Source organism: Aquarana catesbeiana, linkage group LG09 (assembly GCF_042186555.1).
Source record: "Aquarana catesbeiana isolate 2022-GZ linkage group LG09, ASM4218655v1, whole genome shotgun sequence".
Taxonomy (NCBI): Eukaryota; Metazoa; Chordata; class Amphibia; order Anura; family Ranidae; genus Aquarana; species Aquarana catesbeiana.
The window spans coordinates 50,345,701-50,373,355 of record NC_133332.1 but is presented as its reverse complement, the minus strand read 5'-3'; the positions used below and the strand labels follow the sequence as shown (position 1 = coordinate 50,373,355).

The 27,655-nt window shown below is 41.6% G+C and overlaps 1 protein-coding gene across 1 annotated transcript in view; it reads left to right on the top strand.

Annotated features, from left to right (window-relative positions):
* Positions 1-27,655, top strand: part of LOC141107616 (uncharacterized) — a 106,673-nt gene that overhangs the window by 58,341 nt on the left and 20,677 nt on the right. The window contains exons 10-16 of the mRNA XM_073598469.1: positions 1,738-1,851; positions 5,772-5,824; positions 13,332-13,468; positions 15,324-15,397; positions 20,439-20,534; positions 20,662-20,760; positions 22,939-22,988. Of these exons, the coding sequence (XP_073454570.1) occupies positions 1,738-1,851; positions 5,772-5,824; positions 13,332-13,468; positions 15,324-15,397; positions 20,439-20,534; positions 20,662-20,760; positions 22,939-22,988 (623 nt within the window). The remainder of the gene's footprint in view (positions 1-1,737; positions 1,852-5,771; positions 5,825-13,331; positions 13,469-15,323; positions 15,398-20,438; positions 20,535-20,661; positions 20,761-22,938; positions 22,989-27,655) is intronic.

The following is a 27,655-nucleotide window of genomic DNA, read 5'->3' as shown; positions in this document are numbered from 1 at the left end:
GCTCCCCTTAAAATCCATGCCAGACCGAAGGGTCTGGTATGGTCTTGGAGGGGGAACCCATGCCGGGTTTTTTTTTTTCATTTTTTGCATGGAGTTCCCACTAAAGATTCATACCATACACAAAGTGCCTGGCATTGTCGGGATCAAAGTCGGATCCCCGTTCATTGAAGTTGGACGGATGTCGGACTTCAAGTCGCAGGGCAAAGTCGGATCCAAAGTCATACGACTGTCATGTTGCACAAGTGTGAAAGGGGCCTAAGGCTTATTGACATTTTTTTTACCAAAGACATGTGGCCAAATACATTTTGGCCTAAATGTATGACTAAAATTGAGTTTATTGGATTTTTTTTATAACAAAAAGTAGAAAATATCTTTTTTTTTCAAAATTTTCGGTCTTTTTCCGTTTATAGCGCAAAAAAATAAAAACCGCAGAGGTGATCAAATACTTTTTCAAGGCACTGTAAATGCTCTCAGTCAACATTAAAGGAGGAGTATGGCCAAAGCTTTTTTGGCTATACTTCTCCTGTGGATCACAGGAGTGCAGTTACTTGTGCACTCCTCTGAACTGTTTTCAGCTAAAGCTCGCTGTCGGTTGACATCACAGAGCCGCTCCAGGCTCTGAAAAGATCCCGACCATATGGTTGGGATCCGTCCAGAAGTCTGGAGCGGCAGCTGGCTAAGCCTCTCAGTGAGCTGCTGGGAGACTGAGCCAGCCATTTCCACCTCCTCCAAAGCCCAGTGCTCCGGTGAGCACTGGAGGGGCAGAGCAGAGAGCCAGTGACTGACAGTCACCGGCTCTCTGCAGGCTGAGGACCCAGAGCTGAGCGATCAGTGGTGTTTGATCGCTCAGTTCTCCATCTTAGAGGCAGCGAGGGACAGCTGCAGCTAGGATCTGTGCTGCAGCCATCTAGGTGAATATAATATTTTTATTTTCTTTGCGATTCCCATACTTCTCTTTTAACTCTTTTTAATCCTTATGCTGCTAGCATTAGTAAATAGATAGGAAGGTATGTTATTGTACATTTTTTTACATTTCTTCAGTTGCTTCCTGTTTTTTTGGCCTAGGCCAAAATGATGTCATACATGCCAATAGTCTTGATGGGCATTTTTATTCCTTTCATCTGGAGGAGCACTTTCTTGGCATAGCACACCCTCCAGCCTGCATGCCTGAGCTAAGGGCAGATAGATTCCACGAAGTAAATACTACATGAATCATCTGCCTTTACTCAAGATGGTTGTGGCTAGAAATGCTAGTGGGGGGTGTTTTCAACAAAATAAAGCATGTAGATGTGGATGGGTGGGTGAGTTTGTTTTGAAAATAAAAATTAGTTAAATTGTGTTTTTAGTTTGTGGTGCTCAGAAACAGTTCATCTCTGCTGTAATTGCTGTTACTGCATGTGTTTGTAGAATTGAATATCTATGCAAACAGCACAAAGTCAAATCACAGAAAGGCTGTTGGTATATATGGCATCCCCAGTAATGTCCCGAAGTATGTTTAACTGGGAAAATATAGTATAGTTTGAACTTTCACTTAACACTTATGTTGAAGGATTTCAGCAAGATACTAGATTGCTCCAGTTGCCTCCCGAAAAGCTGCTAAGATAAATATGGCTTTAGTTTTGAGCATTCTGTGTCTTGCCAACAAACCCAAATGATAGGCACAATAGGACAACAATTGGTGTAAGTGACAGGTACTTTATATTAGCTCAAGCAAAGCTCATTTCTTTTGTCTTGCAGCAAGGAACCCTACAGCAAAGCAGTCCGTCATTAATAGATTTAAGACACAGGCTTTGTGCTTTGAAACAAAATATCATTACTTTATACCGGGAGGCATTGATGAAGATGATGACGGTAAGTGAGATAAACGTGCATTGTGGTAGAGTCGGCCAATAATGGTCTCTCTGTCCTTCATGAAGCACAAAAGTCAGTTGTACCTCCAAGCGGAACCCTTATGTCTTATTCAAACTACTATTGCAAAGAGGGTGCTTAGCAAACAGTTCTGACTTCCACCTAGAGCCCCCCAAATAATGGATGTACACATTCCCACCAAGTCAAAGGGCTCTAAGTATTACAAGTAGATTACCAAGTAGCTTACCTGGTGCCTATTCAAGGATGGACATAACGTTTGTACCTTTTCGACCGGACTGGTCCGACGGTTTATCCAACGGACTTTCGGCGGACTTCCAACGGTCTTTCCCAACGAACGGACTTGCCTACACGCGATCACAACAAAGTCCGACGGATTCGTACGTGATGACATACGACCGGACTAAAATAAGGAAGTTGATAGTCAGTAGCCAATAGCTGCCCTAGCGTCGGTTTTCGTCCACGGACTAGCATACAGACGAGCGGACTTTTTAATAGTAACTGGGTACAGCGGAGTTCTGACGTAAAGCTTTGAAAGTCTGTCAGATTTTCGACCGAAAAACTCCGCTGCAGGTTCGATGAAGGCCACACACGGTCGAATTGTCTGCCGGACTCGGTCCGTCGGACCAGTCCGGTCGAAAAGTCTGCTCGTGTGTACGCGGCATAATACTTAAGGCTCTTGCACACGGATACCTAAAAATACCACGTTTTTAGGCATTCAAATGTTTTTTTTGTTACTTAAATAATGCAGCCTATTGTTTTTAATGTGCCTGTACACAAAGATGTATGTAAACTTGCACTGCATTAAATAATTAAAAAAGAAATAAAAAAATCTGTGTTGCTCATCAGTATTTTACATGCATACGCAGTAAAGGCACAAATACACGCATATACTCATGTACACCACAACCCTTTGATTAGTAAAAAAAAAGCTAAAGGAATTTTTACGTGCATGGACAAATATGCACAGATGCTATATTGTCAAAAGTGTTGGGACACCTGCCTTTACATGCACATAAACTTTAATGACATCCCAGTCTTAGTCCGTAGGGTTCAATATTGAGTTGGCCCACCCTTTGCAGCTATAACAGCTTCAACGCTTCTGGGAAGGCTGTCCACAAGGGTGTGTCTATGGGAATGTTTGACCATTCTTCGAGAAGCGCATTTGCGAGGTCAGGCACTAATGTTGGACGAGAAGGCCTGGCTTGCAGTCTCTGCTCTAATTCATCCCAAAGGTTTTCTATTGAGTTGAGGTCAGTAGTCTGTGCAGGCCAGTCAAGTTCCTGCACCCCAAACTCGCTCATCCATGTCTTTATGGACCTTGCTTTGTTCACTGGTCCAAATCATTTGGTGGAGGGGGGATTATGGTGTGGGGTTGTTTTTAAGGGGTTGGGCTTGGCCCCTTAGTTCTAGTGAAGGGAACTCTTAAGGCGTCAGCATACCAAGACATTTTGGACAATTTCATGCTCCCAACTTTGTGGGAACAGTTTGGGGATGGCCCCTTCCTGTTCCAACATGACTGCACACCAGTGCACAAAGCAAGGTTCATAAAGACATGGATGAGCGAGTTTGGGGTGGAGGAACTTGAGTGGCCTGCACAGAGTCCAGACCTCAATCCGATAGAACACCTTTGGGACTGCGAGCCAGGCCTTCTCGTCCACTTCAGTGCTTGACCTCACAAATGCGCTTTTGGAAGAGTGGTCAAACATTCCCATAGACACACTCCTAAACCTTGTGGACAGCCTTCCCAGAAGGGTTGAAGCTGTTATAGCTGCAAAGGGGGGGGGACTCAATATTGAACACTACGGACTAAGACTGGGATGCCATTAAAGTTTATGTGCGTATAAATGCAGGTGTCCTAATACTTTTGACTATATAGTGTATATGCATGTACTATACAGCCCATTCTCACATTTTTATGCAGGAACTTTCTGCCAGGAATATCTAATGCTCCCTCTTCAGTATAGTGTGCAAAAACCCTTAGGGGCCCATTTATACTAGATATGGGTTTGGCGATTGGGGGGCTGGGTCTTACCTTATTGGCTACTGGGGGTGCAGGAAGAGCCATTATAATATATCTAAACCCAAGAACAAAAATGTAATATATTGCAGCTTATCAGTCATTAGATGTGGTGACTGCATAAAGGTGGTCATGCACTGGCAGATTTTGGTACGATTGTTTGTACCAAAAATCTCATCAGTATATTCAGTAATGCCATCAGACATTTGACAAATTTCGTTTGACAGTACTTTAAAGTTTAGTTTGCTTTTAACATTCAATTTTAGATTGAGTGGAATTTTTTAAATGAAAAGCACAGTGACTAGTAGAATTTTGTTCATCCGAGAAATATTTTATCAAAAATAATTGTTGATTTGACCACGTTAACTATTATGCCGCGTACACACGGTCGGACTTTTCGTCTACAAAAGTCCAACGGACGCTGACGGACTAAAGCTGGCTGGTAATCCGATCGTGTGTGGGCTTCTCCGGACTTTCAACGGACTTTTTCAGCCTCAAATCCGACGGACTTTAGATTTGAAACATGCTTCAAATCTTTCCGACGGACTCGAGTCCGGTCGAAAAATCCGCTCGTCTGTATGCTAGTCTGACGGACAAAAACCCACGCTAGGGCAGCTATTGGCTACTGGCTATCAACTTCCTTATTTTAGTCCGGTGTACGTCATCACGTAAGAATTCGACGGACTTTTGTGTGATCGTGTGTAGGCAAGTCTGTTCGTTAGAAAGTCCGCCGCAAGTCCGTCGAAAGTCCGTTGAAAGTCTGTCGGACAGGCTGTCGGACTTTTGTAGCTGAAAAGTCCGACCGTGTGTACGCCCCATTAGAATATTAAAAAAAAAACGTTTCAATTCTACTTGTATATGTCCAGCTTTAGTTTTCTTTTTTTAGACTTTTTTTTGCATTATTCTCACTTAGTGATCCTGCCAGTAACACACTTTTTGTCCAAGAGTGACAACATTGTGTACTGTATCTATGGTGGAGCAAAGTTGTCACCCTAGCGCAGTGGTCTCCAAACTGCGGCCCAGGGGCCAGATGTCTCCTTTTGCTATTCTTTCCACTGACACCAACAATGGGGTATAATTCCTGTTACTGACACTGATGATGGGGCACTATTCCTCCCACTAACACCAATGATGGGACACTATTCCTCCCACTGACACCAATGACGGGGCACTATTTACCCCACTGACACCAACAATGAGGCACTAATACTCCCACTGATACCAACAATGTAGCACTATTCCTCCCAATGACACCAATGATGGGGCACTAATCCTCCCACTGACACCAACAATGGTGCACTATTTCTCCCTCTGATGCCAAAGATGCACCATTTACTCCCACTGTCACCAAGATAATTTCCCCCTCAAGTTTAAAGGGCAGTAAACTGGCCCTTTATTTAGAAAGTTTGGAGACCCCCTGCCCTAGGGCAAGAAACGAATGAAGCCTACAGAACACCTCCCCTTTTCCTCTTCTCCATAACATAAGGGGAGGTATATACTTATGAGTGAACAATGTTCCAAGTTCACCTCTGTGAATTAGAGAACACCTCCCCCCAATGTCAATGAGAAAAGTAGAGGGGGAGATGTCCTACAATTTACAGGAGGAAAAAATGTGAAACAATGTTAACTGATAAGAGTGTAGAAGAGAGTACTGAGAGTTATCAGCTCACTGCATTTCTGGCAGGATCAACAGGTATTTTTTTGCACTTATTAACCAACTATAAAAAAATTCCTTTAATCATATATTTAACAGACCAAAAAGTCCAAATAATAGAAGTTTATTCTAGGTATTTAGTTCAAATTTAAAATTACATTTTGACTAATTTTTTAACACATATTTTAAACCTGTACTTGCTTTTAAATGGTATTTCTGATATTTCAACAGTTGAGAGCTGTGCTGATAAGCTGGAGCAAATGGTCCCCATTAACTTTCGAGAAGTAAGTGTGACCGTGTCATGGATGATCACAAGCACCAACACCACAGCAGACAGCACCCTCCAAAATCACTGTTATGCCACGTACACACGATCGCACATTCCGACAACAAAATCAATGTTTTTTTTCCGACGGATGTTGGCTCAAACTTGTCTTGCATACACACGGTCACACAAATCTTTTCGGAAATTCCGAACATCAAGAACGCGGTGACGTACAACATGGACGACGGCACTAGAAAAGGGAAGTTCAATAGCCAGTGCGCCACCCTTTGGGCTCCTTCTGCTAATCTCGTGTTTATCTCGTGTTAGTAGAAGTTTGTGAGAGACAATTCGCGTTTTTCAGCCTCGTGCTTTTCCGATCGTTACTGCTCTTCAGTTTGTGCTTGTGGGTTTGTATCTGGTTTTCAGTGCTTTCCCCCCCAAAGCGCATGTAAGGCCTGTATAAAATTTATGGAGTACTTTGCGGGTAGGGGGGCCATTGATATGGCAGAAAATGTTTAATAAACATTTTAAAATTAATTTTTTTTTAGTTAAACTGAAATAATATTTCCTTTGATTTACTGCTTGTGTTTCTTTTAGCTGTCTCCTAGGTTCTCCAATGGGCTTTTTTTTGCCATTTTCCTCAATAGTGCAAACGTAATTTATTTGATACATGAGGTGACAATCTCTTCTTCAGCGAGCTATTATTATGTTGTGGGTCTGCTACACACACACACCTTGTTTTTGTTGTTAATGTATGTAATGCATTACTGTTAAAAATACATCGTTTTCAGCACCATGAATGAATTTTGCTGAGTTACGAAAATGGCATGATTATGGCAAATTATAAAGCACTGTGGGAGTTATTTACTAAAGGAAAATGCACTCTGCACTCCAAGTGCACTGCAAAAGTCCACTTGAAACTGCACTGAAAGTGCACTTGTAGTGCAAAGTGGATTTGCCTTTAGTAAATAACCCCCATTTCAGTGTACACACCAACTTAGTCCAAAAAATTATATTGAGCATTGAAAGAAGAAGCCACACATTGTTGAGTAGAAAATGTTTTACTCATTCACATGTGCGTTAGAAAATGGTTTTTGAACAAACCAACATATTTTAGTAATAACATTTTTGTTTTGGACAGTACAAATAGCCTTTTTTTGTGTTAAAACAGGCAAGTTTAGAACCATAAAGCAATACACAACTCAGGAACTTACAAAGTTCAACTTTACAAAGTGAAGGCAATATCAAACATTAGTATGTCCAAACTGTGTTGATCTTGCCTTCATCAGATGGGGTGATGTCACCCCTGAGAAAAAACACATTTTGAAGATGCACACAAATTGAGAGTCAAAATGGGGATTTCCCTCCTGATCCCATGCCTAATGTCAACATGTGATAGCTCCCATCATGGGGGATCAATGGACGTGTTTCGGGGGTGCAACCCCTTCCTCTCATCTACTTTAGTTGCGAGGAAAGGGTTGCACCCCCAAAACGCGTACCTTGATATCCCGTGATGGCAGATAGCATATGTTGACACACTGTGTGCATCTTCAAAATTTGGCTTTCTAAAAAAAATTTAACATGTGTGAAAATAATAAAAACACAACAAACTAGAAGAATTTTGGGGTCTTTTAGATTCTGCCTAAAACATCAATGATGTGTTTGAGTCTTTTTTCCACATCATTGATGTCTTCCTTGATCTTCTGTACATCATGATTACTTACCATGATCTCCCCGATGAGGACGTGTGCACTTGCACTTGTGAAATGAGAATCTTCTTCCACAACATCCACATCACCTAAAATAAAAAAACACACCATGTATTATAAATATGCAGGCATCCATCTATTACCTGAAGCTGTGGTCTCAGACACTCACCTGTTGTGGTCACTATTTCGCCCACTTCATAAACCTCTCCTTCCTCCACATCGTCTGGTTGTGGTGTGGGGATTTGCTTTTCTTTAGGAGGTGAGGGGTCCCTGATGTCCTCAGATGTCCCGAGTCTTTTCTCCCCTATGTGAATAAAAAAAAGGTATACTTAGCACACAGATATTTGAGGGCAGAAATAGAAATATGAAACATTGCTTGGAAGTGTCGTACAATTGTTTTTTTTGGCAGAGTTCCAAGCTGAAGACATTATTTTTTCCCTGGAATACTTACCTTTTTTGTACAATTTTCACACATGGAGACACCCCTAGTATCCACTGGAGCACCTGTGTGGGACACCCTAAAAAGTTTGTTCTGGTGTCCCACACTAGTGCTTCTGCGTCCAGATGTGTAAACAGCTGCTGGGTGTCCTCTCCTTACACTGAATCAAGTTTGCATTTCATTCTAGTACAAACCAATCTAGACAACAATGTCATAAACTTCTTTTAATACAAATATGTCTAAATAAATGTAGTTAACCTGGATCTGCCAAAAACATTGTATTAGTGGGCGAACAAACAATGTTTACTACGAACGATTACTGTGCCCACGAACTTGAAACTTCCCATTTTAAACTGTACAACAGTAAAGAAAAGCACATGGAGCAGCATGCAAGTAATAATAATAGGAACACACGACAACTACCGTACTTACTTTTTTGAAGAACTCTCTTGATCTTTCTGTACTGATCCTGCTCCCTCAATTTCAGGTCTGACCAGTGTTTCCTCAATTGATCCTTGGATTGTCATACCCCAAAATTCCTGTGCAGACTTCTCACAACTTTAGCCATGATCTTGGCCTTTCTGACATTTGGGTTTGGGTAAGGTCCATGCTTCCCATCATAGTCGGCCCACTTCAAGATGTCCACCATCTCCACTATCTCAACAAAGGACATTTTTGAGGCCTTAAATCTCCTCCGGGATCGGGACATTTGTGGCTCCAGGCTTTTGTTGTTGCTGCTCTCCTCTGCATGTACTTGCTCTTTCTCCGCCATGTGCTCTCCCACTGCGCCAAAAAAGAAGAGGCGGGGAATAGACTAGAAAGAATGTCAGGGGTGGGTGGAGTTTCACACATGCACAGTGTATATAAAGCGTAACACGTGTGCGTCATACGTATGATCTGTGAGCGAAGGGAGGAGTATCGGAAGCGCCAATCATTAGAACGAAGGTACAATTTTAACTTTCATCAGTGGCCTATACTGCTTCTAGATTGAGGCCTATATTGGGACAAGATTAGGAGAGTTTAGCCTGACATTAGGGTTTGTCTTGTGTTGTGTCTTGCAGAGAAAATGGATCTATTCAATGATGAGGACTTTATCCCCATATTCATTGAAATGTTCAGGGAGCTGCCCTGTCTAGGGCAGGTAAACCACCCCTTTTATAATAATAAACCAAAGAGGAAGGCAGCGCTGGATCAATGGCTGGAATTTGTGAAGTCGGTGATCCCCACGGCAGACATCCCCTATTTGAAGGCCCTAATTGATGGCATGAGGAGCACTTATAATAGGGAGCGCAAGAAGGTCCAGGATTCCCAGAGATCAGGAGCTGCAGCAGATGACATCAGGCTGTGGTACTATGACAGACTGCATTTTCTGGCAGGCCAGACTGAACCCAGGCCAGCACTCTCCAGTCTTCCTTCAAGGCTTCCTTCCACCTCAGCTGAGGCTTCCGACATCCAACCTGGGCCTTCCAGTCAGGAAGAAATGGAGGAGCCCAGCTTGAACCAGGTATAGCATTGTTCAACATATTTCTAGACAAATAATTAATGATGTTAACTAGATGTTATTATTGTTCAGTAATTTCTGATTTTACAAAGTGTTTTACATATCAGTAGACAGTAGTGGCCACAAATGATTGTGACAAGAATGAAAAATGCTGGGGTCAGAATGATAGTCTTTTCTATTTATTAACATTCAATTTGCAACAGTCATGAGCTGAAAATTGTGTGTGATTGATGAACCAAAAACTAAAACTATGTCCCTTTTTCATACACAGGAAAGTCTCAGCCAGGAGGAGGCTGTGGAAAGTGACAGCCAGGAGGTGGCGGGGTAAGTGGCAGCCAGGAGGTGGCCAGGCCCAGTAGCCTGCCTGAATCCCAGGTCCCTCCCCTCGGTCTTCCACAAAAAAGTCCCAGGAAGAGGAGTAACCTGGAGGAGGCAGCACTTGGCCTATTTCGGGAAGGCTACTGCGGCCCTCAGAACCCCCCCCAATAATCAAGACGACTATGCCTACAAGGCAGCCTGCAAAATGCAGGAAATGGAGGAGTGCCTCTTATGTGAGGAAGTTATGTTACAAGCCCTAAATAAGGGGTTGAGGGGTGAACTCACAAGCCAAAGCCACGTTTGATTTCAACCATGGTCCTCCTCCTCCACCTCTTGCCACAACTACAACACCAGAGCCACAGCCTGGAAGCAAGCGTGGAAGGAAGCGTGGAAGGAAGACAAGAAAGTGATGGCCTGGGTTCAGTCTGGTCTGACAAAAGACGCAGGCTGTGGTCAGACCACAGCCTGGGGACAGATATGTCATCTGTTGCTGTTCCTGATCTCTTGGACCGGATTGTGCTCACTATTATAAGAACTCCTCAGGCCAACAATTTTGACTGTAAAATAATTGATGTGTGCCCTGGGGTACAAAGGCTTCGCAAATTTCACCAGTTTCTCCAGCATTGCCTTCCTCTTTAGTTTGTTATGACCCATAATAAATGGCTATTTATTTTCCACAAATACTTGCCTATGTGTTTTAGTTCAAAAAGGACAGTTTGTTTGTGAGTAGGCAGGTACATTTCAAAAATACAATGTCAAATTAACAAGGGACACCAACACCAACCTCCTTGAGGTTAAAAAATACAAGATAATAATGGTGTTGTGGTAACTTGACACAAAACGAAAGAAAAAATTATGAAGATCACTATAAAAAAAAAAAAAAACACTATAAACAAAAATTCTAAACATTATTATGGAGATCTGACGAAAAAAATAAAAAATTATTCATGAGATAAGGAGAAATAATAAAGAAATCAGGTTGTCATAACTCATTATTCTTGCATTATAAAGAAGAAGAGAATGCGCTGCATTAAAAGATTTTAAAATTTGCAGCGTGACGAATGTGCTAGCTCCGTTACAAATGCTAGTTTTACCGGAACGAGCGCTTCCATCTCGTAATTGATTCGGGGCATGCGTGGAACTTTGTGCATCGGAATTGTGTACACACGATCGGAATTTACGAGAGCGGATTTTGTTGTCGGAAAATTTGAGATCCAGATCTCAAATTTTATTTGTCGGAAATTCCGACGGAAAATGTCCGATGGAGCCTACACACGGTCGGAATTTCCGACAACAAGCTCCCATCGAACATTTGTTGTCGCAAAATCCGATCGTGTGCATTACTGTGAATCATATTACTGGTAGCCTTAGACACTTTAAAGGGTCTAATTATAAATGTTTTCACCCAAGACTCATACAACTTTTACCCACGACTCAAGCATTTTCCCAATTTAATCCAATCAGAAAAATGTGTAAATTTTGGGTGAAAATTGTGTGAAGTGTGTATAAAAAAAGTTTATAAACAGATCCTTAAGGATTCGGAAAGGGTCGGTCCATCACAACTGAAATGCTGGTATTTTGTTATATGCCTACAGTTTCATCTATCTCTCTAGGACATTATTGGTGAGATGTCGACACACCTACCATGCCCACTATGAAGGGTTCCTACTCTCCCTGCTGGAATATTTATTTTATATTATGAGGAATGTAACAGGGCCCAGAATTATGGTAGGAAGATCTTACTGTTGGGGTGTCTAGTTTATCTAGAGTTCAGTCCACCAAGATCTGCCTATGAAAAAATGATCACCTTTGGGTGTACTCAGGTCTTACAGGAAACTTGTTGTAAGGGAAATATGGGGGTTGCCATCCCTGACCTCCTTCTGAAAATGCTAGTTGTCACAACATGTAGGGATTGCATACTAGTTTTAGGTCAGTGACTTAAGCCTCGTACACACGGTACAATTGTTGGCCAACCGAGCGTCTGATTTTTGTCAAAAGGGCGTGTGCCAGGATCTTGTCTTCAATACTAACGTTCCACATTTGTCGTGCCACAAACACGAGCGTAGTGACGTACTACGAGTAATTTCAGTTCTTGAGCGCCACCCTTTGGGCCCCTTCTGCTAATTTTGTGTTTGGTAAGCATTGATTCCGAGCATGCGTGTTTGTACTTTCTACTTTTGTGTGATGGATTTGTGTACTGACCATACGAAAATCTGACGACAAACTGTTGTCCGCCAAAAATTTACTAGCCTGTCATCCAACATTTGTTGGTCAAAAGTTGGACAACAATTGTCAAAAGGAGCGTACTAACGGTAAGATTTTAGGACAACAGTTAGGGTTGCCACCTCATCCCTTTAAACCTGAACACATATGAATTACACAGGTTCTGAGGCTAATTAAATGCAGATAAGGCAACAAGTGAGTTTAATTACTACCTTAATCAGCCACAGAGCCCATTTAATTAATATGTGTTTGAGTTTAAAGGGATGAGGTGGCAACTCTAACAACAGTCTGTCAACAGACAATCCCCTGCCAACAATCGTACCGTGTGTATGAGGCTTTAGAATTGTCTCAGTATTGAAGCCATTGGATCAGCATGTTAACCTGTATTCAGGTTTTGCTTTGCAAAAGTAAGATCCATAAATTAAAGCTTAAGTTGGCACTTAGCAAATATGTCCCAGGTGAAGCAAATGTTCACTTAATGAACTCTGGATTTGGCAATGATTTGAGTTGTTATTAAATCTCGCTACTCAGAGCTTAGACTATGGCAGCCTTTCTCAGCTTTTTCCCACCAGAGGAACCCCTTTAAAAATGGGTCATTGGAAAAATGTTCCTTACATTGGTACCCAGTGGGAATAATGCTCCTTACATTGGTGTTCAAAGGGAAGAATGCCCATTGAACACCAATGTAAGGAGCATTGGTGTTCTGTGGGAAGAATGTCCATCACGTTGGTGTTCAGAGAGAAGAACCTTCTTTCATTGGTGGTCAGTTGCAAGAATGCCCATTACATTGATGTTCAGTGGGAAGAATGCCCATTAGATTGGTGTTCAGTGGGAAGAATGCCCACTACATTGGTGTTCAGTGGGAAGAATGTCTATTACATTGGTGTTCCGAGAGAAGAACCTTCTTCCATTGGTGGTCAGTTGGAAGAATGCCCATTACATTGGTGGTGAGCGGTAAGAATGCCCCTTACATTGTTGTCCGGTACTGTACAAAGAATGCCCTTTACATTGGTGTTCAGTGGGAAGAATGCCCTTTACATTGTTGTTCAGAGAGAGGAACCTTCTTTCATTGGTGGTGAGTGGGAAGAATGTCCATTGCATTGGTAGTCATAGAGAAGAATGCCCATTACATCAGAGGTCAGTAGGTAGACTGCCCTCCTTACAGTGGTGGTCAGAATCCCTCCCTTACAGACAGCTAAAAAGATCATTGGTGTCATGTTGCCATATATATATATATATATATATATATATATATATATATATATATATATATATATATATATATATATATATATATGTCATATACAGTATTTGTACTCACTTTTATTGTTTTTAGTCTGTAGGTAAATGGATATTGACAGTTTCAGCACATGAGAAGGCGGAAGCGGCCCTGTCAGATATCTCAACTCTCCATGGCTTTACTGAAATTAGTATTACCAATAATAAAGTGCACCTGTCTCACACCTCCATCCAGTGAGTATAAACAAGATAAGTGACTTTACCCTTTCATCTCTCAGGAATATCCAAAGGTTAAAGAGAACCTGTCACTGGGCCAAACACTTCTGAAGCAGGATGGCCAACTGTTTATTTGTAAAAAAAAAAAAAAAATGCACATTTAGGCTATCGAGTCAATTAAAAATAAATAATACATTTTGAAATTTGATTTTAATTCCACTTTAATGGTAGCAGAAACAAATCAGGTCCACTCCCTGCTAGACTGGCCGTGCTGTGTGGCAAGACTGTGTAAATCTCAGGACTGGATGGATAGCGATACTAAAACTTCAACAGGCAAAATAGTTCCAATATACTTAATGTACAGTGGTTCACCCATATATTTAGCTTGTATATTCCCTGTTTAGTTTTAACATAGTGGACTATAACTGATTCATGTATGTGTATGTATCGGGATCCTTCCAGAGCCTGGAGAGCAGTGGCAGCCCATCCCTGAAGGGCGCAGAAGCGCCACCCCCCTAATCCATGTGTACAGCCCCTAATCTACATGCAGGGCACCGGACGCATGGATTCCAATGGGGTTTTTTTTTTTTTGAAGCACATGATTAGAACTGGGGGCTCTAATTGGCTTTAAAAAAGGGTGGGCTCGGGGCGCAGAGCACTGTGCCCTGAGCCCACCCAGTTGTGTGACAATAGGGAATTAATATTCGCTATTGTCTTCCTGATTCTCCTCCCGCCCAATCGGGAAGCGGGTCCTGACACCTGATTGGCCGGGAGTCTTAGGACCCCCAGCCAATTAGGTCTCAGGACCCACTTCCTGTTTGGCCGGGAAGAGAAGCACCCAGATCCCGAGTGGTACAATGCCTTACATGTCTACAGATCGGCCCCGGCTCTTCCCTTGTCATCTGCCTCCTAAGTAGGTCTCTGATTGTCCGTCTCTCGCTGGGTAGGGGGGTGGGAGATCACCGCCTTCCCGTCCTTCTGCCGCGCGCAGGGGAGGAATCACCTCCTGCATGTCTATCTCGTGCGGGGGGGGGGGGGTCGCCGCCTTCCCGACCGTCTCCATCGGGGGGAATAGTGGCGTTAGTTTGCGTCCCCCCCCCCAAAATATTGAGCACCAGCCGCCAGTTCTAGGGAGGCTCTGTAACTTCAGCTGGTACCGGACTTTAGCTCGATGTTGGCTGATGCTGGGTCATGGGAGTGCAAATAGTAAGTGCACTCCTATGACACAAAAGAGAAGTATGGTCAAAAAAGCTTTGGCCGTACTTCTCTTTTTAAGTGGTGCAACTTTTAGTTAAATTAACTAATTAACCTTAACTACCTATTGTTCTTGTGTATGCAGTCCATCTTTGTTTGGTCTTTCCAGTGTCTGTTCTTTTGTGGCAAACCAGAATTCTGTCTAACCACCCCCGTTCACACACCAGAGTGACTTGTCATGCAATTTGACCTGTCAAATTGCATGACAAGTCGCATCCTATTTGTCGGCAATGTCAGTGTTCAAATTGGTGCAACACTGACTTTGTGGTGCCGCATCGATTTGAAAAACTAGTTAATTCACTACAAGTCGCACCAGAAGTCGCACTGATATGCGGCTTTGAAATCTTGCGATTTCACATGAAGTGGCACTATTTCAAAGCCGCATTTAATGTGAACGAGGGCTAAATGATGCCAGTGTCTGTGTGTATATGGTGCGGCTATATCACAAAGAATACACTGCAAATAAAGGCCCTATTTTATAAACACATGTGCGTCCAATCAGAATGCAGACATAGCCGTGGCACCCAATCAAACTCCAGCTGTCAATCATTTGGATGGGAACAGTAATAAATCCGTAGGATTTACGATTCATTAAATGTATTTTGCATTTTCCTTTCAGCCCCGGAATCCTCTACTTACTGGACAAGAGTGACATTGACGTGGATGAGAGTTCAGGACATATTTTATACAAAGGTAACATCTGAATATAAATATTCTGGAAGCAGAGTGTTTGCTGTGCAGTGGCCTCATTGGGTTGGGACATTTTGATAATTTTAGTGGAGTTTATTTCTCTAATTTATTCATTCTAAACATTTTTTTACAGAGGATTCCTGATTGATTTTGTTTTTTTTTCAAACTAGAGCATGCCTACAGCCAGTCCATGCAGTGTAACAGCTGATGGGTTGAGAGGTGTTTTCAGTAGCGATTCCTTGACCAGACCTTAAAGTGGACCTTCCTTCACTTTTTAATGTTCTTTACCTAATGCCCCCCACCACTTCCCTTTAGCAAATTGAAAATAAACATTTTTGCAGGGGGGTACCTATTTTTGACTAAGCACACCCTACACTTCCAAATTCTTCACCTAGGTGAGAATGATATGTCCCCTCCAAGCCCAAAGCCTCTTGGAATAGCCATATCAGGAGGCTTTGATGCCATGTTTAATACACTGGAGCTTCATGAGGAAGCCAACTCCTGGGACCTGGAAGCCTTGTCACATAGAAGATGGTGGCTCAGGACCTGACATGTGGTGGCTTTTGGCAGGATTTGCTGGGTATGCGAGTATCTTATTAAAGCCCAATTAAGCAAACCAGGTAAGAAGGTGGTATAGGAAGTTCCTCATGAAAAATAACTACAGGCAAAGCTCTTTTTCTAGTTTTGGATAGAGTGGGGACAGGTTCGAACCTTTGTTTTTGTTTTTTTGTCACCAAATGACAAAGTATGGGGGAATTCAAAGTTTTACAGTCATCATTGTGTAGCCCTCTTTTATAAATGACCCTCCCCAAAAAGGATATTGGGCTAAACCTGTAGGTATTTAAGAGAACCAGAACCCTTGCTAAGCAGAAGAGTAGAATTGAAAATAAAGTTGCTACTGCTTCCAGTTCCCTTCCTGGGAAATTAATCGGTAATTTAAACAAAGTAATTGGAAGCAGAAGAACAACTGCAACCAGCATATAACATTACCCATTAGCTTTTAGATGCACACCAGTATGGAAATAATACAAGTTTTATATACACTCACCGCCCACTTTATTAGGTACACCTTACTAGTACCGGGTTGGACCCTCTTTTGCCTTCAGAACTGCCCTAGAAACCAGTGCTGGTTCCATAAAACAAACATCAAACAAAGTAAAATCATAAAATGTAACTGTCCATATTGTGTGGAAAAAATAGGTGTCTCACGGTTAGAGACATATTGGGTATATGAGTTGGGATCACACTTTCCGCAGGGTATTAACGTGGATGTAACGTTATGATTTTTTAATAAATATTTCCCATTTCTAATCCTATAAATATTTAAAGTATGGAATATATTTGTTTCTAGCTTAATATTTGTTCTCATTACAGTTAATTAACCAGACATCCTATGACCCCAGAAACGGGAAGTGTTTTCCATTATTTGCACTTCCGGTGTGTAGACACTCCCAGTGGGGGTCATTTTTTGTTTATAGAGCGGTGAGGTGAGGGTGGTCCATACCCCAGATGACGGCTCCTTAGCTGAAACATGTCGGGTGGACCCCTCACGATCGCCGCTATATGATATTTGAGCTTTTTTCGTTCTTCCAAAATGTGAGTCTGTTTTTTATTATTTTAATAAATTAGTGGTTTTAAAAACGTTATTACGTTATGTGAGTTTTCTTTGCTCCTTGCATGGCACATGTATTACACGTTGGGCTTAAGCTGGATTATCCATGGGCGAGGAAGCCGTGCTGTTACCCCTTTCCCCACCATGTGTTGATGACATCTGACAAGACATATCTTTCAGAACCAGTGGTTACTAAGCCTTTTTGACTTGTCTGGCGTACACCATTTCAGGTAAACTAGTTCCGGTAAGCCTCCTCTACTTCTGGTGTTGGCCCCGGCACTGATGTACAATCTAAACATACTTGTGGTCTTCTTTCTACCTACTCGTCAGATCTGGTGCAATCATCCATCTGTGAATTTGGGAGTTTCTTTCCACCATCTGGCCACTCATCACCCCCATAGAACTCTGCTGATGTTCTTTTCACTATTTTTTCCACACAATATGGACAGTTATATTTTATGATTTTACTTTGTTTGATGTTTGTTTTATGGAACCAGCACTGGTTTCTAATCACTGGCACATCTGATCACCAAGCTTTATTATTGCTTATTTTATTTTTAATTTTCTATGTGATTAACACGGTTTAATTATCTGTTATTATCCATATCATGGTCATACATGTTTTTGTAGTAATCACTATTTTTATATGCACATATGTATTGCGATACACACGTTTGTAGATGTGAATTATAGCGCTACACTTTTATTATTTTTATGTATTATTTACCTTTAGTCTATAGGTGTGTTGGCTGCTATTTTTTTCCCCTTTTTTTCAGTTTAAACGCAGCGCTGTACTTTATTTTTTATTTTGGTTTTTACATACCTAATAAAGTGGCCGGTGAGTGTACATAGAATTCATAAAGGTAAAAAAGCTTCACCCTTTACAACCACTTTGTAAAATAATTTTTGATTATGACTTTCTTTGCACTGGTGTAGATTGTATGTTGTGATCTCTGTAAACAAAACTAAAAATACATTTTTGGTTGGAATTACATTTTAAAGCTAAACTCAAGGTAGATTAAAAAAGCACACTAATGCAATTCTGTATTCATAAACACATGATTAGGATTTTTTTTCAATCAAGCAATATAAGCACCTGAATGTGATCTGGTATCAGCGTCTTGCAGTCCCTGTACAACAGAGCTCAGGCTGGGAGAGGGAGAAGCAGTACAAGAAGCCAATGAATTTTGCTACAGTGCTCACATGCTAACAAGAGACATGGCTAATAGGAGAGAGCAGAGTGACAGAGAGATGAGCACTTTAGTCTGCTGCTTCTCCTTTACTGTCCAATCACAGGCCGGAGGAGGGAGAGACCTGTAAGGCCTTGTTCACACCATGGTGCAGAGACGTCAGTTTTTCTACACGCATTCTGCAGGGGCACAAAAAAAACAATTGTTCTCTATGTGCCCTGTTTACACCACTACACTGGTAACATTGGTGTGAGTTGGGCATGAAAACTGATGTCAAGGTGCAAAAAAACTCACTGAAACAAGCATGAAAACTGATGTGAAACTGATGTAAACTCATGTCTCTGCAAGTGAAATCTGTGCAGTTTTTCCATCAGTTTACATCAGTTTTGATAATACAGTATGGCGTGAATGATCCCTGAATGTAGAGGAGAAAAATCTGCCAGATAGGGATGGGCTGTGTGGCATGGCTGTGAAAATCTCCGGACTGGATGGATAGAATTACGAATCCCTTCCATATATGTGTAATTACACTATATTACCAAAAGTATTGGGATGCTTGCCTTTACACTCATGTGAACTTTAATGGCATCCCAGTCTTAGTCAGTGGCGGCTGGTGCTCAAAATTTTTTGGGGGGCCGCAAACTAACTGAAAAATACTGAAAAAAAACCTTATCAATTGCAGCCCCACTGTGCCCATCAAATGCAGCCCCACTGTGCCCATCAAATGCAGCCACTGTGCCCATCAAATGCAGCCACTGTGCCCGTCAAATGCAGCCACTGTGCCCATCAAATGCATCCACTTGGGCCCATCATTTGTAGCCACTTGTGCCCATCATTTGTAGCCACTTGCGCCCATCATATGCAGCCACTTGCGCCCATCATATGCAGCCACTTGCGCCCATCATATGCAGCCACTTGGGCCCATCATTTGTAGCCACTTGTGCCCCATCATATGCAGCCACTTGTGCCCATCAAATGCAGCCACTCTGACCCCCGCCCGCCTGCTGTCTGCCTGGCACTTACCCCATCTTGGTGGCGCGTCAGGCAGCGGGTGACGGCGGTGAGCTGTGGGACGGCTCCTGTGTCCTCCATGCTTCCCCCTTCTCTCTTCTTCCGTTCTGCTAGGCGTCCAATAGGGGCACGCGTGCCATCAGCCAATCAGGTGATGGGTATTAGACCCGCGCTTCCTGATTGGCAGAGAGGCGGTTCAGTGTTAGAAAAGCAAATATTAATTTGCTTTTCTAACACATCTGGGTGGCTCTGCCCTCCGAGTCCACCTTTTTTTAAGCCTATTAGAGCATATGGCTCTAATCAGGTGCTTAAAAAAACACCCCCGCCGGTGTAATTCAGGCGCCCGGCGTCCGAAAAGGGACCGGACGCCTGAATAGGGGGTGGCAGTGGCGGCCATGGATAGAATCATGCAATGCATGAGTCTATCCATTAGTCATATAGGGGGGTGGCGTGATGGAGGTGGCAGTGCCCGTGAGCCCTTAATGGACGGGTCGCCCCTGGTCTTAGTCCGTAGGGTTCAGTATTAAGTTGGCCCACCCTTTGCAGCTATAGCAGCTTCAACTCTTCTGGGAAGGCTGTCCACAAGGTTTAGGAGTGTGTCTATGGGAATGTTTGATCATTCTTCCAGAAGAGCATTTGTGAGGTCAGGCACTGATGTTGGACGAGAAGGAATGGCTTGCAGTCTCCCCTCTAATTCATTACCAAGGATTTATATCGGGTTGAGGTAAGGACTCTTTGCAGGCCAGTCAAGTTCCTCCAATCCAAACTCACTCATTCATGTCTTTATGGACCTTGGGATGAATTAGAGCGGAGACTGCGAGTCAAGCCTTCTTGTCCAACATCAGGGCCTGACCTCACAAATGCGCTTCTGGAAGAATGGTGAAAAATTCCCATAGACACACTCCTAAACCTTGTGAACAGCCTTCCCAGAAGAGTTGAAGCTGTTATAGCTGCAAAGGGTGGGCCAATTCAATATTGAACCCTACGGACTAAGACTGGGATGCCATTAAAGTTCATGTGTGTGTAAAGGCGGCCTCCCAATACTTTTTGTAATATAGTGCTTCTGTTTGCCTTTCAGCTTTAATTAAAGACTACAATTTCACACATGACTACAATGTCTATATAATGTTGAGCAATCTGAAGGCTGAAACAATGGAAATTAAGCTACCATATATGATGTTCATGTGAGCCCCATGGCACTGACCTACACATGTTCTCTGCCCCTTTACAGATACCGCCGAAGGCACAAGGTCCCCCATCTACAGAGTGAGCCCCAACTGTATCATGTTCTTACCTGAACTTCTCCCGGGCAAAATGTACCTGAATTGTACGTATCTGTCCTATCTCCGACTAAGGGCACAATGGTGTCCTTGCCTGACCTCTACTTGAAATTTGAAATGTGCATTTTTCACTTGCTTTTTTCAATGAATGACCTATATAACTTCATATTACAGGTCACCCAAACCATAACTCTTTATCAGAGGACATCACAAAATTCGTACAGTACGCAAACTGTCGCAAATATAACACTATAGTAATAAAGGAGCATTCGTGTAAGTAGACCAAAGTTCAATAACAAGATACTGTGTGTGTTGGCCTTGTTTAATTTGTAAAGTATAAAAAAGTTGAGTTAATTCTCTACCAACACAATCCATTGCAAAGTCAAAAACAATACACCAGAATTGATACTGAGTCTGTGGTTTAAATTATAACTCTGCTTTTGTTGAAAAAAAGTAATTCCCAGTTACATAAATTGCAAGGATTTTAGCAAAACTCAATGTAAGGGAGTATATTTAACAAAAAAAAATGTAGTAAGACTTCCTCAAGCATTCACACAGCTGTCACAAATAATGGCAGTGTTGTAATAGGTCTATTTTCTTTGATAGTCAGCTCCATCTAGTGACCATAATGTGACATTTTTCTGAAATACCTTAATCAGGAAAATACTGCAAAATGGCCACTAGATGGACCTGATGATGCCAGAAAATAAATGTATTAGACATACTGGGGTAGATTTACTAAAACTGGAGCAGTCAGAATCTGGTACAGCTGTGCATGGTAGCCAATCAGCTTTTAACTTCAGCTTGTTCAATGAACCTTTGGCAATAAAACCTGGAAGCTGATTGGTTTGTATGCAGAGTTGCACCAGATTTTGCACTCTCCAGTTTTAGTAAATAACCCCCAATATTTGTGATGCCTGTGAAAAATACTTGAGGCAGGCACAAAGCAAATTTCTTAAAAGCTGACCCGAAAGTCTTACCTCTTGCCCTGTCAAAACACTTCAGAACAATGATAAAACAAATATAAATTACAAACTTTTCTGTTAAAAAAAAAAAAAAGTGTAGTACGAATGCCTCAAGCATTCACAAAGAAGTCACAAATAATTGCAGTGTTGTAGAATTTTCAAATTTCCGAATTTCCGAATTTCCGAATTTAGAATTTTCGGATTTCCAAATTTCAAATTTTTGAATTTTCGGAATTCAAAAATTCGGAAATTCAAAAATCCGAAAATTCGAAAATCTAAAAAAAAAAAAAAAAAAAAAAAAAAAGAAAATCGGTAAAATTTGAAATAATAACTAACTAATAATAACTAACTATTACATTATAGGTATTGGAATTTCCTTTCAAATGTGGCTGTTTGTGAAAGTAACGAATACAAATTTATCTGAAGTTACGAATTATCCGAAATAATGAATGCCTCATCTAAACAAATGGAATAGAAAAAAAATTAATAATAAACAATAGTAATAAAAAGGTTTTATTATTGTTATTTATTATTTTTAGATCGTTACATTCTATTCGTTTAGATACGGCATTCGTTATTTCAGATAATTCGTAACTTCGGATAAATTCGTACTTGTTACGTTCACTAAAAGCCAGATTTGAAAGGAAATTCCAATACTTATAATTTAATATTTATTATTAGTTAGTTATTTCAGATTTTCGAATTTTCATTCTTTTGAATTTTCAGATTTTTATTCTTATTTTTGGATTTTCAAATTTCCAAATTTTTGAATTTTCAAATTTCCAAATTTTTGAATTTTCAAATTTATGAAATTTCGAATATTCAAATTTCCTAATTTCGAATTTTCAAATTTCCTAATTCAAATTTTTGAATTTATGAACTTCCGAATTTAGGAATTTGGATTTTTGAATTTTCGAATTTCCGAAATGTTCCAATTTCCGAAATCTAGCAATTTCCGAAATTTTGAATTTTCGAATTTCGTAAATTTCGAATTTCGGAAATTTTGAATTTCTGAAATTTTGAATTCCCGAATTTCCAATTTCAGAATTTTGAAATTTTGAATTTCCAAAATTCCGAATTTTTGAAAATGCAGAAATTCGAAATTCGAAATTTTGAATTTCTGAAATTTAGAATTTTGCAATTTCCGAAATTTTGAATTTTCAAAAATTCGAAATTCGGAAATTTCGGAATTAACAAGTATGTCAAAATTTATTAAGAAGTGAATTTGGATCTAACTGATTTGCACATGTCTACTTGAGGCAGCCACACAGAACATTTCTTAAAAAAAGTCTTACCTCTTGCCTTGTCAAAACACTTCAGCCTCTGAGCTGCAAAGAACAATGATAAAACAAATATAAATTGGGCACGTTTCTGTAAAGAAAAAAAAACTTGGGCAAGCTGAAAGTTTATTCTTGATATGGTAAAAAAAAAAAAAAAAGGTGTGTGTGTACATAAGAAAAACTGTATTTTTTTGTATTTTTTTAAGCTTCTTGCTCAGCTTTGCCTGATGAAGTTACAGTTCTAGATATGGATAAGGTAGGTATTATCATTATTATGTAAAATCAATATGTTGTACATTAACTATTCACAAAAAAGTGAATAAAAACCAATCAATGTCAGCATTAAAGACTCACTCCAGGAAATCTGAAAATTACGTATGGCTCGGATCCTCCTCTTCTCGGGTCCCTCTTTGGCGCGCCTGGCCCCTCCCTCCTATTGAGTGCCCCCACAGCAAGCGGCTTACTATGGGGGCACCTGAGCCGAGTTACAGCTCCTTGTGTCTATTCAGACACGGAGCCGCGACCCGGCCCTGCCCCCTCTCTCTCCTGATTGGCTGACTGATTTTGATTTGACAGCAGCGGGAGCCAATCATGCCACACTGCTGTCTTAGCCATTGAGGAGGGGAGTCCCGGGCAGCTGAGACACTCCTGCAACACCGCTCAGGTAAGTATTAGGGGGGCTGCTCCACACAGAAGGCTTTTTTATCTTAATGCATACAATGTATTAAGATAAAAAACCTTCTGCCTTTACAACCACTTTAAGGTCTAGAGTGCATGGAAAATAAGATTTATGTACAGGGGTGGCCCGTCCATTTAGGGGAGCATGGGCACCGCCCCCTCTATCCACACCACCCCCCCCCATATGATTAATGGATAGATTCATGCATAGCCATGGCCACCTCCTATTCATGCGTCCGGCCCCTTTTAGGACACCGGGCACCTGAATTACAGAGGCGGCGGGGGTGTTTTTTGAAGCACCTGATTAGAGCCATAGGCTCTAGTAGGCTAGAAAATAAGGTGGTCTCGGAGCGCAGAGCATTGCGCTCGGAGCCCACCCAGGTGTGTTAGAAAAGCAAATGAATATTCGCTTTTCTGACACTGAACCGCCTTTCCACTATTCAGGAAGCGCAGGTCTGATACCCGTTTCCCGATTGGCTGAAAGGTCAGGCGATCCTATTGGATTTCCAAATATCAAGCCACGCTGTAAGTTAAAGAAATGACAAATATGGTACTAAAACCTAATTTCAATCAAACAGTAAAGGGAAAAACTAGTCAAATAGTGTATAATTGATAGTCCATTCAGATTGATAGTTGTTCTCCACTGTGCAAGTATCACACAAAACACCCAGGAATGGTGATAAAAGAAAAAGGTCTGCCTTCCACCTCCACGCAAACTGCCGCTTACCGGCTCCTGTGGATTTCTTAATTATGGGAGATCATACACGCCTGTGGCTTGATACCCAGCTCGGGCCTTTGGTTGCACACAGCCGAGATCCCAGCTTCACAGGGATTTACGGCTCATACAGGAAGGTTAGAGCAGATGTTTCCCAGAAAAGAGTAATAAAGAGCTTCCATAGTGTAAACTCATAAATAATTTATGTTACAAAAAATAACAGGAGGTATTGCACTTACATTTATATAAAAGCACCATATGCAAAGTAAAAACCAAGCCGGCCGGCTCTCGGTAACAGCCCGTAGTCCAGGACTTCCATGCATCGCGGTGACGTCAGCACATTGCTCCTCCCTATGCGTTTCATCACACCTGACATCGTCCTGGAGCATCCTATTGAATGCCTATGAGGAGGGGAGGAAGCAGTCGTGATCTCAGAAGAGAAGAGGACACAGGAGACGCTGCCTGATCCCCTGCCTGATGTGCGCGCTGATCCCTGACGATCCCCGCTGCAGATGGGGTAAGTGCTGGTAGACCGGCAGACAGCAGGGGGGGTTTTGAGGTGCCATGGGGATGGTTGTTTGCCACCCCCTCCAAACAAAAAAACCACCAGCCACCACTGTTTAATTACCTGATCCTCCGCTCCTCCAAATCTGCTAGACTTCTTAGGCCGCAATCCAAGTGGATTAGTCTGCTCAGCGAGGGATCTGCTCACTGATCCCTGTAGAGCAGGCAGATGACAGGTCTGTGTTTGCTCCGCTATGTAGAGCGGACATGGACACACCCGCTGTCCTCTATGGGGCTGTTGGATGAAACAGACCACCTGTCCATTTCTATCCAACTGTCATTCAATCCAATGCACGGATGGGTGGGATCCCTATCCATCTGTTCTTAGCAGACCGGATCGGATGCCAGCGGGTGTCAGCAGAGGGCTATGGATGATCCGATCGGGTCCGCCTGAAGAACTGACAGGTGGACCCCATCGGTCCGTCAGTATGAAAGGGACCTAAGTGTCTTCTCCCCCACGCTCCAGTGCTCTAAGGTCTTGATGTCATCAAAACAAAAGCAGGGTCTATAGTCCTGCATTGGAGGTGATGTTGCAGAATGACAGTCCACCGCCAAAGCATGGGGAAGCACCATCTGCCAGCGGGGTGCAGGATTGGGTAGGTAAAAGTGCTTTTACTCTCCACTAAACAAGGAATTTTTAGATTTCCCAGAGTTGTGGTTAAAATCCTATATAAACCTAAAACCAAAAATGTCATTTATTGCAGCTCACCAGCCCTTAGATGTGGTGGCTGCATGAGTTCTTCCTTTTTCTTGGTAAGAACATTTTCAGCAAGCACAGAAAATACCTGCTGAGCCTACCAGAATTGCCATGCCCTGAATAGGAAAGCACAAAGAACCTTATTCGTATTGAGTAACCTACTAGTTCCATCAATCCACCATGTAATAGATATGGACAAGGGCAGCCTTTGTGACAACCATGGTTGCCCCCATATACTGCATACATTGTAGACACTAGGGGGCAAGAAGGGTGTTATTCACATTATCACCAGGTGATTATAAAGGAATATAAAGCCAGAAAAAAGTGAAGCAGCCTCTGGACTGGTTAGCTGCAATATATTAGATTGTTTTTTTTGTGTTTTGATATACTTCATCTAAGATAAAGAAGAAGAAATTTAATTGGTCGGTATCCAATGACATGCCTTCACTCGTTATAACTCCACCTTGCATTGGCTTATTCAATCACCTGGCTTGGGTCTCTATTATTATTATAATTTTTATTAAATTTTACATCACAATTAACAAAATTGTTCATCATTTTCTAAACCAATATTCTATTGACAGTTCCTTACGTGACCTGCATTAATGCTTTTATATCCCAAATATTAACACAATTTTACTAAGATCACTCACACAGCATCAAACAAGCAAAATAAAAAAATTTTAAAAAATGGTCTCTCTCTCCCTCCTCCCATTGCCCATAATTTTTCAAAAGATGTAGGGTGTCTATGTATAGAACCACTTTTGGAAAGATTAATATAAACATTTCTAAGCTGGAAATACTCCAACCAATGTCCCGGCTTCTGTTCTGTATTCTCAATCAAGTCCGTTTTAAATTATCCTCAGAGAGCGCATTTACTATTGGTGAAATCAGGGCTTTTTTTCTCAGAGAATACGTGCAGGAACTCAACCACGCTGCGCCCCCCCCCCCATCATAGGGGGAAGAGCACCCCGCACCAATGGTGGGTGTGGCCAAACTACATTAACAGTGGGAGGGACATAAAGAGGGATTGTTATATACCAGTAGTGTGCTACATACAGAGTGCCGAGTTTAGGAATGCGTTACTTACATAGTAACATAGTTAGTCAGGTTGAAAAAAGACACAAGTCCATCTAGTTCAACCAATAAAAAAAAAATACAATACAATATACACAATCCTATACCCACAGTTGATCCAGAGGAAGGTGAAAACCCCCAGCAGAGCATGATCCAATTTGCTATAGCAGGGGAAATAATTCCTTCCTGATCCCCTGAGAGATAATTGGATTTTCCCTGGATCAATTTTACCTATAAATGTTAGCATCAAGTTATATTATGTATATTTAGGAAAGAATACAGGCCTTTTTTAAAGTAATCTACTGAGCTGGCCAGAACCACCTCTGGAGGGGGTCTATTCCACATTTTCTCAGCTCTTACTGTAAAGAAACCTTTCTGTATTTGGAGAAGAAATCTTTTTTCCTCTAGGCCAGTGATGTCCAAACTATGGCCCTCCAGTTGTTAAGGAACTACAACTCCCATCATGCCTAGTCATGTCTGTGAATGTCAGAGCTTTACAATGCCTCATGGGAAGTGTAGTTCCGCAACAGCTGGAGGGCCGTAGTTTGGACACCCCTGCTCTAGGCGTAAAGAGTGCCCTCTTGTCTTTTGTGATGACCTTAAAGTGAATAACTCAATACCAAGTTCACTATATGGACCACTTATGTATTTGTACATGTTGATCATATCCCCCCTTAATCTCCTCTTCTCAAGAGGGACTAGATTCAGTTACTCTAGTTTTTCCTCATAGCTGAGCTTCTTCATGCCTCTTATTAGTTTGGTTGCCCTTCTCTGCACTTTCTCCAGTTCTCCGATATCCTTTTTGAGAACTGGTGCCCAAAACTGAACTACTTATTCCAGATGAGTTATTACAAATGATTTGTACAGGGGCAAAATGATATTGCAGAGATTCTTTCATTTAACAAGTGGAGAGACTAATCTGTTCACTCAGTTGTCAAAAGAAAACATCTGGGCAGTCCACCAAGTTTTTAACATGAAACATTGTAACTAACTCTTCCTTCTTAGATCAAAGGGATAAACTTCTGTGTGAAAAAAAAATCCAGGCAGTCTGCCAAGTTTTTAAACAAAATGCAGGAAGTTTAACCATTTAAAGTCTAAATCTTTTTCTGACACTTGTTTCTTAAGTTAAAATCAATATTTTTTCCTAGAAAATTACTCGGAACCCCCAAACAAATATATATTCTAGCAGAGA